Source organism: Trichosporon asahii, assembly GCF_000293215.1.
Source record: "Trichosporon asahii var. asahii CBS 2479 unplaced genomic scaffold scaffold00051, whole genome shotgun sequence".
In the NCBI taxonomy this organism is placed as follows: Eukaryota; Fungi; Basidiomycota; class Tremellomycetes; order Trichosporonales; family Trichosporonaceae; genus Trichosporon; species Trichosporon asahii.
In genome coordinates this window covers 1588952-1603349 of record NW_014040873.1, presented here as the reverse complement: position 1 = coordinate 1603349, position 14398 = coordinate 1588952, and the positions used below count along the sequence as shown (strand labels likewise).

General features: G+C 58.6%; 3 protein-coding genes across 3 annotated transcripts; 2 read left to right on the top strand and 1 right to left on the bottom strand.

Annotated features, from left to right (window-relative positions):
* Positions 1-56: 56 nt before the first annotated feature.
* On the top strand, positions 57-2916 carry A1Q1_02989 (spindle pole body component alp6 (Altered polarity protein 6); the record flags this gene model as incomplete). The annotated part of the gene is made up of 7 exons (XM_014324218.1): positions 57-196; positions 242-350; positions 423-998; positions 1061-1235; positions 1281-1737; positions 1805-1951; positions 1989-2916. 7 exons carry the CDS (start codon positions 57-59, stop codon positions 2914-2916), a joined length of 2532 nt encoding a protein of 843 aa, XP_014179693.1.
* Positions 2917-3270: 354 nt separating this feature from the next.
* On the bottom strand, positions 3271-6765 carry A1Q1_02988 (biotin-acetyl-CoA-carboxylase ligase; the record flags this gene model as incomplete). The annotated part of the gene is made up of 4 exons (XM_014324217.1): positions 3271-5094; positions 5168-5667; positions 5864-6487; positions 6546-6765. 4 exons carry the CDS (start codon positions 6763-6765, stop codon positions 3271-3273), a joined length of 3168 nt encoding a protein of 1055 aa, XP_014179692.1.
* Positions 6766-6928: 163 nt separating this feature from the next.
* On the top strand, positions 6929-12572 carry A1Q1_02987 (vacuolar membrane protein; the record flags this gene model as incomplete). Its single annotated transcript, XM_014324216.1, has 4 exons — positions 6929-6935; positions 6985-8103; positions 8150-11639; positions 11678-12572. 4 exons carry the CDS (start codon positions 6929-6931, stop codon positions 12570-12572), a joined length of 5511 nt encoding a protein of 1836 aa, XP_014179691.1.
* Positions 12573-14398: the final 1826 nt, after the last annotated feature.

The following is a 14398-nucleotide window of genomic DNA, read 5'->3' as shown; positions in this document are numbered from 1 at the left end:
GCGTCCGCTCACATCAACACGCAGTACGACAACAACATCGACAAGCATCGCAAGCAATGTCTCGAAGCGGGCGGAGCGCAGACCCCGTCGAGACGCTGATTTACAGTGTTCTTCCGGAGCTCAGTCAGCTCCCGGAACGCGCGCGCCGGGAACGGGTCGCAGAGCTCGCTGAATATTGTGACGACATCCTCAACAGGTACGTCAGACGTCGCTATTGCGCTGACAGCAGCCGCATTCCGAGCTCCCTCCCACTCGGTTCCAACGGACTCGCGGACACCGCTCGGAGACAGCTCACGAATCCGGACGATGCGCTCCGCTTCAACTCCTTATGGTCGTCCATCCAGCGTGGCGTGAGTTCGATCCAGTCCCGCTATGACTGACATGCACAGCGAGTCTTGTCGAACCCGAACAAGCACCTGCAGTTCCTCACCGCCCTTGCGGGCATGTCCTCCGAGGAGCCTAAGAGGTTCTCGGCGAACAAATTCTCCTCTCCGCCGCCCAAGTCTCGCCCATCCTCCGTCACGGTCCTGAACGAGGTTGACCTTGCCTCACCACCGCGGACACCAGTACCGTCAGCAGCGGGCAAGTCGAAGGCTGCCCTTCTTCAGGAATGGCGGACACAGCACCACCATCCACCTTTCCCCGAGCATTTGCTCCTCCGTGACGCCCTGTACCTGTTGCAGGGCATCGACGGGCGATATGTGCAGTTTGCGCTGTCGGCCGAGCCGCAACGAAATCCGTACTTGACGGATAAGGGCCGAGCAGGCGACGGTACGGGATTCCCGCTCGGGAAGGAAGGGCAAGATCCAGAAGCGGGCGAGCAGGAAGTCGTCGGCATCAAGATCGTGGAAGACGAGGGCAAGGGCGTCATCTCTCAACCGACAAAGAGTGTCCTCGTGCAGCTCAGCGAGATGGGCGTGCTGTACCGCAAGATCACAAACTTCATCAAGCAGCACCAAGCAGCTGGACCCAGCGCAAAGAGCGGAATGATCATCCAGGTGAGCTAGCTTTTCAGCGCCTAGCTGACAAGCAGAGCCTGTGCCACTTCTTGCACCACGAGCTGAGCGAGTACCATCGCCTCCTTGCCGTTCTCGAGTCGCAGATGTCATTGACTGCTCCGGATTCGACGTCGCCGGCGGAGGGATCTGGATTGACGCTTCTCCGACTTGGACTCTGGACAGAGGACATGAAGCTCAAGCTCCAGCTCATGGAGATGGTGGTTGACGATGCCGAGTGTGAGTCAGCTGCGTTTGCCTTTCTGCCACCAAAGCTAACAACAGCCGCCCACGGAGGAGCTCTGGTCTCAAAGATCCACTCCCGAACAGCACACGGCGACCCAGTCGTACGACAGTTTACCGACCAAATTCTTGAGGAGGTGTCGAAGCCGTTCTTCCTCACGCTGCAGAAGTGGATCACGTCGGGCGAGCTGCACGATCCGTTCAAGGAATTCTTTGTCCAGCTCAATCCGGACATGGCGAACGGCGACGATGCCGTCAACTATACGGGGGATGCTGGATTCGAGGAGGGCTTCGACATTGGAGGCGGCGTCAGCGACTCGTCACGGATATGGGAGAAGAAGTATGTCTTCGTCAAGGCCATGGTGCCTGGCTTCATCAACCAGGACTTCGGCAAGAAGATCTTCTCGACCGGCCGCTCGCTCAACTTTATCCGGTACAACTGCTACGACTCGGACTGGGTCACGGAGAAAGCGACCTTAGCCAACAGAGATGGTAGTGAGTTGAGCACTTGCACTGCAGCTGACCTCAGCCCTCAAGTACTCTGACTTGACTGGTCTGGAGCGCAGCATCGACGATGCATACTCAACCGCTTCCCAGCGATTACTGGACATCTTCTTCGACAAGTACAAGCTTCTCGACCACCTCCGAGCACTCAAGTCGTACCTGATGCTCGGCGCTGGCGACTTTGCCGAGCTTCTGATGGAAGCGCTTGCGTGAGTTTCGTTCGTTTCACCTGTAACTGACGCACAGGCCACGATTGGACAAGCCAGCCATCAGCCTGTACCGACATCATTTGACGTCGGACCTCGAGTCGGCCATCCGCGGCTCGAATGCGCAGTACGACAGTCCAGACGTCCTGCGACGCCTCGACGCCCGTGTCCTCGAGTACCAACACGGCGAGCTGGGCTGGGACTGTTTCGCGCTCGAGTACCGAGTCGAGTCGCCACTGAACGCGATCCTGGACGCGCGCGCAATGGACGGGTACGACCGCCTCTTCCACCACCTGTGGCGTCTGAAGCGTGTCGAGTCAACGCTGACGGCGGGCTGGATGCGAGTCACGTCCGAGTCGCGCAACTTTGACAAGCTCCCCAACCTCGCCAACCTATGGCACCACTGCCGCGTTGTGCAGGCCGAGATGGTGCACTTCCTACGCCAGCTGCAGGCGTTCAACCAGCTCGAGGTCGTCGAGTGCTCCTGGCGCGACCTGATCGAGTACACGGACAAGCGGGACGGGGACCTCGACGCGCTCATCGTTGCGCACAAGACGTACCTGGACCGTATCGTGCGCAAGATGCTCCTGCTTTCGCCGCGGAAGGATGACAAGGACGCCCTCCTGAACCTCGTCCGTGAAGCTCTCGACTTGATTTTGACGTTCTGTGCGGCGACCGACGACCTATTCTCGTGGAGCTTGGCCATGGCTGTGTCGCTCGACGCTAAGCGCGACCGCGAGCGAGGCATCCGCAAGGCGCTCTCGAATGCTGAGAGCGCTCCGCCGGACTTTGACAAGCTCGAGGATATTCGCGAGCGGATTCGTAACTGCGCGGGGCAGTTCGGCGACACGGTTTCGATCCTCTGCAAGGAGGCTGGCGCGCACCCGGACCTCGACGTGCGGTTCCTCGCGATCCGCATTGCGTTCAACGGGTACTACGGGCTCAAGAGGGGCAGCAAGAAGAAGTAGAGCAGCAGCGTACAGTAGCACAACAGCGTATAATCCATCTCATGTATTTCTATCGAATGTACCCTACGAGTGCGCGGCCCTGCGTCTACGAGTTAAAGGACGCAGGGCGGGAGCAGTCATCCGAAGACGCCACATCTCCCAGCGAAGTGAGCATATGGCCCGAAAGCCAGACACACACCCGCACACTTGAAGGTTTTGTTCTTCCGATAGCTGTGACATCTGCAGTGGGGGAAGAAGACTGCCGACGTGTCTAAGCTCGGGTGGTTCTACGGAGTTATCTGGCGTCAGTATCGGGGCGTTAGTAGCAAGTGGAGATCTATGCGTTTCATACAACCTGGTATCGGTATCTGTGGTCTAGTTCTTCTTCTTGATCATGTTGCTCATGAGGTCGAAGCTGTTTCCGTCGGGCTGGAGGTCGACGAACTCGCCGCTCGTGCCGTTGCCCGTGCGGTCGGCGTAACCGTCGACAGAGCGCTGGTAGAGGGGCGTGAGCTTGGTATCCTCGATGGGCACACAGCGCAGCAGACCCTGGTCCGGTGTGATGCCAACGATACGCAGCTTCTGGTGCGGCGTCACCGTCGTGAGAGTGACCTCCTGGTCCTGGTGCAGCCAGCGGCTCTTGTACTCGTCCATGAAGCTGTCGAAGCCCCCGTCGTTGAGGAACTGCTCCCACTTCTGCTCGAACGACTGCATGATGCGCGCGAATACGCGCTCCATTGTCGGCGCGGGAGGAAGGTCACCGCTCTGACCGAACTTTGTGAGGCGCTCACGCAGAAGGTCGTGCATCTGCGAGATGCTCGTCGTCGGCAGGGCGTTCAGGACGTTGATACCGCAGCCGACGAGCACGCGCCACTGGCCGTTCATGTAGTTCGTGTTGACGAGGATACCAGCGATCTTGGCAAGACCCTTCTTGCCGCCGCCAACCTCGGTACCGCCAACACCCTCGACGTGGGCGTAGACGTCGTTGGGCCACTTGATACGAACACCCAGGCGTCCGTCAGGGTCAAGCGCCTCGGCGATCGCAAGCGCAGCAAGGTACTGGACGAAGATGAGCTTGTTGACCATGCTCTGCGGCATCGAGAGCATGAGAGTGAAGGGCAGGCAGCCGACAGGCGTCAGCCAAGCGTTGCCACCGCGGCCGCGACCAGACAGCTGGAACGAGGCGAGGAATGCGTGCGGAGTCTTGATGCCGTTCAGAAGGATCGGGTTGCGGTCCAACATGGTCTGCGTGCTCGTCACCGCCTCGCCGTAGAAAAGCACGTCCCCGACCGAGCTACGCTCGCCAGTCCGTCCCTTGCTGAGCTCATCCGTGCGCATGACGCCAGTGCGGCGACCGGCCTCCTTGCGAGCCTGGTCGAGCTCAGCCCAGTAGGTCTCGAAGTTGAACAGGGGCGTCCACTCAGGGGTGTACTGCTCCTTGCCCGGCAGGAGGACAAGTTTTGGAATGTCCTTGAAGTCCATCGGCTTGGGGAGGGGAGGCTGGTCGCCAATGGAGAGGTCCTCCATCTTGGGCTCGTGCTTGGGCTCCGTGCGACGCGCTTTTGACAGGAAAGCAGGAACGTCGCCGACCGCGTCGGTTGGGCCATACACGAACGTGTCATTGCCGTCGACAAACTGCTCGAAACCATCCTTCGCAGGCTCAACCTTCTTCTGAATCGACGGGGCGGAGAAAATGCCAGTGGCGAGCTCGGGGAGCTTGGGGTGCGAGAACGTGAAGATCGGTCCGGGGTGGGTGGGGTTCAGGAGAAGGTGGGGGTCCTCCTCGCCGTCCTTGACTTCGCCGTCACCGGCGCGAGCCGGGACGTTGAGTTCCATCGACGACAAAAGCTGGCGAACCCACTGCAAGCGAGCCTTCTCGCACTCCTCGATGAATTCGGGAGGGGGAACAACATCAAGCTTTTGGATGGCGTCGCGAGCGGGCGGGTCTTCCAGGGGATACTCGAAGTGAACAGAGCTCAGCAGAGCCTTGCCCTTGCCCTCAGAAATGAGGACGGCTGCCACATCGGATTCCGCGGGAGGCTCCGCGTAGCGCGCCACGACTTCGACATTGGAGGGGGCGGGCGACGGCATGATGAAGTGGCCCCCACCGTTAGTGTAGAGGAGCTCGAGCAGAGACTTGCCGCCTTCAACGTTGAGGCTGATGGCATGGGCGCCTTGCTCCGACCCGTAGTCGAAACCCTTGAACGACGGTCCAGCGCAGGTGCCAGGGAAGAGAGCCTGAGAGTCAGAAGAGAACATGAATGAAACTCACGAGATCACGTTTGCCTACCACTTCGTGGCGGCCACCGATGTCGAACTTGCAATCGGCGGAGCCGAAGTAAGCCCCGGCGCAAATGCCCAGGTACCTTCCTCCGTTGCGGACGTAGTCCTGGATGCGGCGAGTAACGTTCGAGCGGGTGGAAAGCTCGTCGACGTAGGGAAGATCGCGGCCGCCTGGAATGACTAGCATAGCCGTGTTGGGCTCCCAAGGCTCTCCCTTCAGAACATCGGCGGCAACCTGCTGCACCGTGTAGTTGGGTCGAAGAACGAGGGAAAGTGTAAGGAGAGTGTAGGAGAGCGAGAGGGGGGAGATGCCAGGCCCAGCGTAGACTAGGACCTGGTGTGCCAGCGGGCCAGGTCCGGGCATTTTGAGCAAAGTGAGAGCGTTGAGAGCTCTGGTGTAACCGACGAGCGGAGGGAATGGGAAGACGATGCAGCTGGGGGTTGGACTTTTGTGGACCAAAGTTAGGCGAGAGGAACGGCGGTGAGCGGCTATTACCAGCCGTCCCTCACACGTGCCACGGGAGTAAATGGGTCCCCACCGTGGACGGATCTAACCCCAGAGCTGATAACGACCAATGAGTGCCGTTGACGCAGTCCAGCGGCACTCCTTATCGCCGAGATCGCGAGAACGCCGCAAGGACCATCCTGTTCCGCCCGTATTGGTCCTGCACCGTCTCGCACTCACCAGGCAGGAGCGACGAAACTTCTGCCGCTTGCGTCTCACCGATCTCCACTGCGATCTGGGGGAATTCACCGCTGGCGGGCTCCAGAAGTTGATCCGCGAGCTTGGCGATGCAACCATAGAACTGAACACCATCTCCTACCCCAGGTACAGATCCACCTACGAGAGCACGAGAGTCCTCGTAGTCTCGAACCGATTGCGGCAGCTGAGCCCAGACGTCCGCCGGAATGTAGGGAGGATTCGAAGTGATGAGGTCGAAGTGCTCGAGGCCAGTATCGTTCCGAATATGGTCCACGAAATCGGGGGAGAGAATGTCCGACTGGTGAAAGTAGACATTGTCGCACGACACAAGTTGCTTGTTGGCTTCTGAGAGCTCGATAGCCTCGGGACTGATGTCGACACCATGGGCGACGTGCAGAGTGTCTTGCAGCAAGTGTGATAGCAACAGTGGAATACACCCAGAACCGGTGCAGAGGTCCAGGACTCGCAGCGGCCGTTCGATGTAACGCTTCCGCTTAGCGTCCAGAAGCCGTTCAGCCAAGTGCTCGACGATAAAGGCTGTTTCCGGCCGCGGAATGAGAGTTGGCGCTCGGCAGAGTAGCTCCAGAGGTCCAAAATCGGTATTCCCTGCGTGTTAGGTGGGGTCAGAAGTGCAGCTTACCAAGTATGTACTGCAATGGTTCACCTGCAGCTCGGCGCTTGACCATTGATGCCAGCTCGGTGTCTCGTGATGACAGCGATAGGGAAGGCGATAACGATTGCCTCATCCATCGCAGCTCGTTCCTGGCGTCCTGCGGATCGAGTTCGGGGTTCTTCAGTAGAGAGTCGAGGAGAACTCGGTCTCCGGTCACAGACAACTTCCTACATGAGGTGCTGAATGCTCTGACGAGCTGCCTGAAGCTCATGAGCGATGAAGAGAAGTGTAGAGCTTTCGAAAAAGTTCAGTGGCTGAGAGGCGAAGTCTGCCGCGGGATCAAACGCGGTCGCGGTATGACGCAGATTGGCCTTCCTTGGTCGATTGATCTCGGCGATCGACGGTATCTGCAACCTCCCCAACGCTGTCATGGAATGAGCTGTGAGTCTCGAGCTGCTCAAAAGAGCGTCCAGCTAATAATAAGCTGCAGGCCCCGACTCGGATGCGGCTTCACGCTTGCGGGGGACGCGTCCGCGTTCCTCCACCAATGTGCAGAGGGGAACCAGAGCTCCTATGACACCCATGAACAACAACAACACCGCGCCCGGCTTACCGCAAACAATAAGTCATGCCGAGCGACGACACAGACGACACGCGGAAATTCATGGGCCCAATGGCCACTTTCAGGACCATCATCACGAGCATAACTATGGCCGCAGCCATGGCCACACTCGCACAAGTTCCGCCCCCAGCCCACCGACGACGGATATCGAGACATTCCCGCAACCCTCGACGCCGGCGCCTCAGCACGGCGCGCTGATGCCCTCGCCTATGTCTCCCACTGATATGGGTTTCCCGGGTGGACCGGATGGTCGCGTCATCATGTCGCTGTACACCTATCATCCGCCTGTCAATATCCCTCCGGCGAAAGATCAAGCATCGCTTGTGCCGGCCCCTGCCCATGTGAATTCGACGAAGGTTTCACTTTCTTATGCGTCTTTGCCATGGCCAGTGCGACCGGGGGACTATCTCGAGATTCGTAGAGTGAATGCTCCGCAGATGCCCTCCCGACCTGGACCAAAGCCTGTTTCAGGCACCGGCGACAAGTCCAACGAGCTGGATGCCTTGGCTGGTGTCAAGCCCAATAAAGGCCGCGATGGCTACGTTTTCCGCATAGGAGAAGATTGTCCCAACGTGCCAGTCAACCAGATCCAGGTTCCGAATGCCGTGGCAACGGCATTCAAGATGCAGCATCGCCAGGATGTCGAAATCTGCCGCATTCCGGAGCCCGAGTCGGCCGAGATCGACTACATCGAGCTGCACTTCTCTCAGTACGTCGGCCGCTCCGACATGTGGCGTATTGGAATGTCGCTGGAGAATCAGGCTGTTCACGTGGGTGAGAAGGTCACCCTGGCCGGAGGTGCGGTCCGCGCAGACGTCCACGGCATTTGGAAAGGCAAGCATCGACGAGCGTCAGGTATTGTTACTAGCAAAACCAAGACTATTTACCGCTCGAAATCCGCCCAGACGTATCTGTTCATTCAGATCTGCCAGGAGACGTACGAGTTCGACGAGGACGGCGAGCGCTACTACGAGAAGGTCCTCCATGGTAAGCTGCTCGTTGCCTCCAAAGCTGACATCAGGCTTCCTTCCAGAGCTATTCCAGAAATGGACGGCCGTGAACGCCACTCATCTAGTGACCATCGTTCTCTTTGCCCGTGTGTATTACAACGACGACGAAGTTGAGTATCTGCGCAAGTACGACCTTGGTCTCGGCTTGATGAAGGACCATCGTGACCGGTGGTGCAAGGACTTCTACAAGGTCGCTGTGGACTTCGAACGCCGATCAGACTGGATGACGGCGCTTACGGACGTGAAGCAGCATATGGAGCGATGTGAGGCGGAAATTCTTCGAAATTTCCATCTCAACTTGATGGTCAAGAATGGCTTCGAGAAGGAGCAGAAGCGGATCATCGGCCACTGGAGCTTTGCGTACGAGGGCAACGTCCTGGAAGCGATCAATCTCGCCTTGAACCCCTTCGACGAGCACAACATCGATCGTGACCTATCGCGTACCGGCCTGTCTCTCATTGTCATTACGCCAGGTACAGGTCACTTCTCGGTTGAGAAGAACCTCCTACGGTTGACGACTGAGCGCATGATCGACCACGGTGTGACGCTCGACCTTGTGTGCCTTACAAAGATGCCTCTCCATTCGGTGCCGTTGTTCAGTTATATGTCTGAACGACCACGCCGGCCAGCGGATGATGCCGACGGCAAGGTCGGACCTTCGACCCCTGATCCGCTCTACTTCGACGCGAACATGGACAAGCCGAATGACCGAGAGCTCACCGAGTGTTACTCGTTAGCGTTCTGGGTTTACTGCTCGTTCTACGCGAAGACGCACGACAAGCCATTCCGACGCGATCGCTTCGTGCCACGCTGCAAGATGTACGAGATCCAGATGCTGGGTATCCTGGACCACAACCTCACCACTGTTGTGCTACCGCTCTTGGATGTGCCGGATGTCGATACCAAAGAGAAAAAGCTGTCGGACGTCGAGCGCAAGCTCATTCACGAGGACTTTGACGCTGCGATATTCGGGGATGGCAAGAATCCCAACATCAAGGATGCCTCTGTCTCGCCGCCGAGTACCGCGCGAACAGGTACCATCAGCCCTTCCCTCAGCACGAGCTTCCAGTCCACGCGGCGGTTCCACCGTATTGATGAGGGCCTCTCCTCTTCGCCGAAGCCGCCGCTCGCCTCTCGTGGCTCATCACGGACACCTGCATCCATCGTTGAGCTCGAGGAGAACCTCTCCAACCCCTCCAATCCTTCCCTGCCAGACGTGTCCGGCCCCATTGCAAGTGGAGTGTCGGGCATGATTCCCGACATGCCCCTAGTGAAGAAGAGCAGTGCTGCACCTCTTGGGTCTCATCGACGACCTTCGACGTTGGATCAATCGACGCCTTCCTCACGCGTAGCCAGCATTGTCCAGCTCGGCACCTCTCCGACACATTCCATTACCTCCACTGCGACCGAACACCCTGCTTCCGGAGCATCAACACCGAAACTCACACCGAGCAAGAAGCTCAAGAACCAGAGCAGCCGAGGATCGTTCGCTAGCCGTTTCGCTGCTACATGGCTGTTCAGCTCGCTGGGCGCAAGAGCCAGTCCGAGTACAGCGACCACTGCCAACGAGACCGTCCAGAGGCAAGACGTATCCAGTGTCTTCGGCAACAGCAAGCCTTCGTCTCCGTCGTCTCAACGACAAGAACTGCAGCCGCCCATTTCTGTGCCTGCTACGCCGCAACCTGTGCCGGGCGCTTTACCACCGTCACCTAAACCAAAGGCTCGGGCTGTTTCTAACGCCGTCACCCAACCGCTCCCGATCTTGGCGAACCCAACACGAGCGCTCAAGAATGAGGAGGTTGTGAGGTCTATGCCGCGATCGATTCCCAGGTCCATTCCTCGGTCACTGCCGAAGTCGATGCACAACTCCTTACGTCAGGCGCGATCCATGGAGGACTCGTGGCGCAACAAGTCGAATGCGGCCTTCGGACGCACCTGCAGGCATACCACTGTCAACCCCTGCAACCCCGATGAAGATGACATCACACACGCTCACAAGCAGCGGTGGCAGCATGTTCGCCCTCGGTTCACGATGGACAGGCAAAAGAGTGTCAAGTGGCGCAGCCTGTGTGCCCCCGCTATTTTGCCTCTCACGACCGACTTCATGCCGACGCCGGAGGAGATCGCCACCTTCTACGAGGCACACAGTTACGACATCGCTTGTTTCCCTGACCAAGTATCGTTCCTCATACGTCCTGACGCCGCGCAGGTCAATCTCCCGCTGGCTGTCATGCGTGAGATGGCGTCCCAGCGTCTGTCGCAGAACTTCCAGTTCATCGTCTTGCCACATAACACGGTCGTGACCGATGTGCAGACCAAGGACCGCGCGATGCCTCTCGGCACGGGGAAGAATCTCCTTCTCGGCGACTCCACTCGCGCCGGTCTGCGTGTGGGCGGCGCGTCTGAGGTCCTGAAGGACGCCAGCGGCGCCATCTACCTCTCATGGTCCAACCATGTGCATCGCCTGACGTTTGACCCGCAGAAGCAGAGTGTCACCGTTCAGCGTTTCGTACGCAAGGTCCGCCACTCGACTGCGCCTCACTCTTACAAGTGTCTTGTCTGGCCCTACCAGCTGCACGACTTCCAGGAAGCCACCGCCATGTTCCGATACCCGAACATTGACGCCAAGCTCAACTTCAACTACCTCGATCGTCTCATCGCAGGCGAGGAAGACCGTCTTCAGTCCAATCTGCGGTTCTGGCGAACTCGATACCTTCTGATCCCTTCCGGGAAAGAGTTATCTAGCTTGACTAACGTTATGAAGAAAGGCAACAAGGAGGAAGAGTACGCCATTTCCGAGATTCTCATCACCGGTGCCATGAAGGTCTTAGAGCTCATGGGTAAAAACCAGTGGACGCGACCGGGAGAGAACGCCCGCCCCCTCAGGCTATTAGCGACAACATTCGACCCTTCGGCGTGTGTCTTGGATGAGGGTCTGATGTCTGAGCTTGACCGCCTGACGAACAAGACCGACAAGATCGACTCTGGACACAAGCTCGAGGGAATGACGTTGCAGGAGCTCGCCGCAATGATGAACAAGCCTAACAACGGTCTCATCATCCGTGACCGCTGGTGGAACTTCAAGGTGCACGAAGACTCGTTCACGGGCGAGCAATTCTGCGAATGGCTGAAGGAGACGTTCTCAGACGTCGAGACACGTGAGCAGGCCGTCGAGTGGGCCGAGTCGCTCTTCTCAAAGGGCCTCATCGAACACGTCATGGGCAAGCACAACTTCCACGACACGTATTTCTTTTACCGCCTCAGTACGCAGTACGACAACGACGCCAAGAGCCAGACGAACCGCACCAAGAACTGGTTCGGCAAGCCTGCCTTCCCACTGCCCAAGAACTGGGTCGACGAGACCAAGCCGCTCCGCCTCACGGACAAGCCAGCCAAGAAGAAGAAGGTCAAGATGTCGCAAAGCGTCGTGATCGACTTGGACCCGCACAAGAAGAGTGACAGAGCGGAAGTCGCCATTCTGCATGCGGACATTGTGCACAACACTCGCAATGCGTAAGTTACGAGTACGGGATCTGAGAACTGACATCCAGCTTCCATTTCGAACTGAACTGGCTCGGTGTCACCGCTGGACTGCTCGAGGAACTGCGTTCCAAGGCGTCGGCTCTAGCGGAACGCTATGGACTGCGTCTTGTTGAAGCTCCGGTCGAGCAGATAAAGGACATCGGGCAGAAGTGCGCGTACCGCGCTCCCATCCCCATTCGCCTGGCTCTCGCGCCGCCCGTCATCCCGGACCTGCACCTGCGACTTACGGAGTCGATCGGTTCGGGACAATGCGCGCACTACTTCGAGTACGCGATCCTTACACAGAAGTTCGGCTTCGTGCTCGACCTCGAGGCGACGGAGCGGTATCCCGACACGATCGAGGTTGAGTACGCTTACCGCTCCAAGGCGCGCTTCGAGTACAGCCAGTTCGTGCACCGCTCCGGTCTTGCGCTTGTGCAGTGCGCGGGTCGCGAGGAAGGCTTCCTCTGGGCAGACAATCGTCCGTTCATCTCGGCGCCCACTCGCGGACGGCAGCAGAGTGCGGAGAGCTATGCTGGCAACCTCACCCCAATGGCGACGAAGCAGGAGCAGGCGCGCCTGCTGCGCGAGGAGCTTGAGGCGTTCTGCGCCGATCCTGTCGCGCTCGCCGAGTTCTATGAGGAGGTCACTCCTCCCCCGCCCAGCGTGCTCTCGCCTGACCAGGAGAAGTTCGAGAAGGGTGACAAGAACGACAAGGGTGGTGACAAGGACAAGGGCGAGAAGAAAGCGGAGAAGGGCGACAAGCCAGAGCCGAAGCAGGAGAAGGCGGACAAGGGAGCGGAGAAGGAGAAGAAGGCGGAGAAGCCTGCTTTGGGGGAGAAGAAGCCGGACCCCAAGGACAAGCCGGAAAAGAACGACAAGACGTCCAAGTCTGAGCCGGCCTCGAAGGACGAGGCCAAGTAGTCAGAGCAGTTGTACCAATACTATGTATAGCCCTGTCATCTTGCAATGCTGCATATTGTGTCTCCTGATACAAGGGACTAATCACGGGGCGGAGGCGAACGCGAGTCGTCGCGGCGGCGGGGAGAGGGCGATCGGGAGTCATCGCGGCGACGAGGAGGAGGTGACCTCGAATCGCGGGGAGGGGGCGACTTGGTATCGTCTCGACGCCTGGGCGGCGGAGATGCAGAATCGCGCCTGCGCGGGGAAGGCGACCTGCTGACAGAAGACGTGTACCGTCTCCTGCGAACGGGAGACCTGGAGCGCGAGTCACTCCTTGACGAGGGTGACCTAGAATACCTCGAGTCACTGCTGTCACTGGAATAACGTCTCCGCCGGCGGTCACGTCCTCGGCCACGATCACTGTCGCTGTCGCTGTCACTCTCGCTGTCGCTGGGCGTGGGGGATCTGGGCGGGTGTCAGCATCCTATATTGCAACTGCACCCTTCGCCAGCTAAGCAAGGCCAAAGTAAGCTGTGAGACGGCGCAGCCAGCTGGAAAAGGGTGTGGTTAGCTGAACTCACCTCCGCCTGCGCTCCCTCTCCCGAGCAAGACGTGCCCGCTCCTCCTCCTTTGCCTTCAGAATGCGGTCTGCAAGCCCATCCCTCGTCTTGAACTCGTCCGGCACCTCGACAGAAGGCTTGTCCCTCTTCGTGCCGAGTCCGGAGCGCAGCTCCTTCGTGCGCGACTCGCGCGCATTGTAAGCGCGCGGGTTCTTGCACTCATACGTAAAGTGCCCGAGTTTCAGGCATTTCTGTCGTCAGCTCGCATGATCTACCTCCGAGCTGAGGATCAGCAGGACATACTTGACAGCGGGTGTTGGACGTCGCGCGGTTTCCCTGCAGCTGCTTCGGCAGGCCGCGGTTAAACATGTTGGCCGATTTTGAGTGACGGTGGATGCTTCAGTAGGCAGCTCGCGATCGATCGCGATATTGCGCCAGGCCCGTGACTGGTGACGAACGGCCAGAACGTTGAAGTGTCGCTAAAGGGGAGGTGCGAAGAAGAAATGAGCGATAGGGGTGACGGCATTTGCCACTGGACATTCGCCACCGTGTCACGTGCGGACGTTCATGTCAACAAAAGGGAATTGGAATTCAGGGGGATCGACAAAGTGGAGGCGAGACGTCAGGAAAGGGGCGAGTGGAGGTGTGGCAGTCAAATGTCATTTCGTGCGGGGTGCTCGTCCGGGTGGCCACTTTTGGTGGGCGTTGGGGATACTTTTCACGTTAACTTATGCGTAGAGGCTGGTGGAGCTCCCAAACGTGCAGTAGGCGCTCAAAACATGCTTTCAGATACCTAGTGCAAGTTTGATGTGCATGGCTGCACTGGAACACTATGCACTTGACTACTCGCTCACACGGACATGTTCGGCCGCCATGTGATCGGCACCGAGAGCATGTTTATTCCCCGTTTCTCCATCCACACTGCCTCTGGAGCTCTGAAACTTGGCATGCGAGCATGAAAGAGGTGGATTGATCACATGCAGTATCGAGTTCGAAACAGAAGTGTGCATGGATAACCTCGCCAGCTCATCCACCCGGACGCGTCTCCTACGGCCGTTTTCCGGATGACCCAGGTAATGTCGAGAACGGCTTCTCACCATCACGCGCCGGGGTCGTGAGACTGCTCACGGCGCGCAATGAGCGTATACAGAATGCGGTAGCGGGTAGACAGATGCATGCAGGTCGCGACTGGGTGCTGTGCACCGCCCCTTAACCGCTCAGAGAGTCGTGTCATGGGTAGCGCCCAAGCCCACTTGGTGGTCGATGGTGGTCTGACGACTTGAGAGG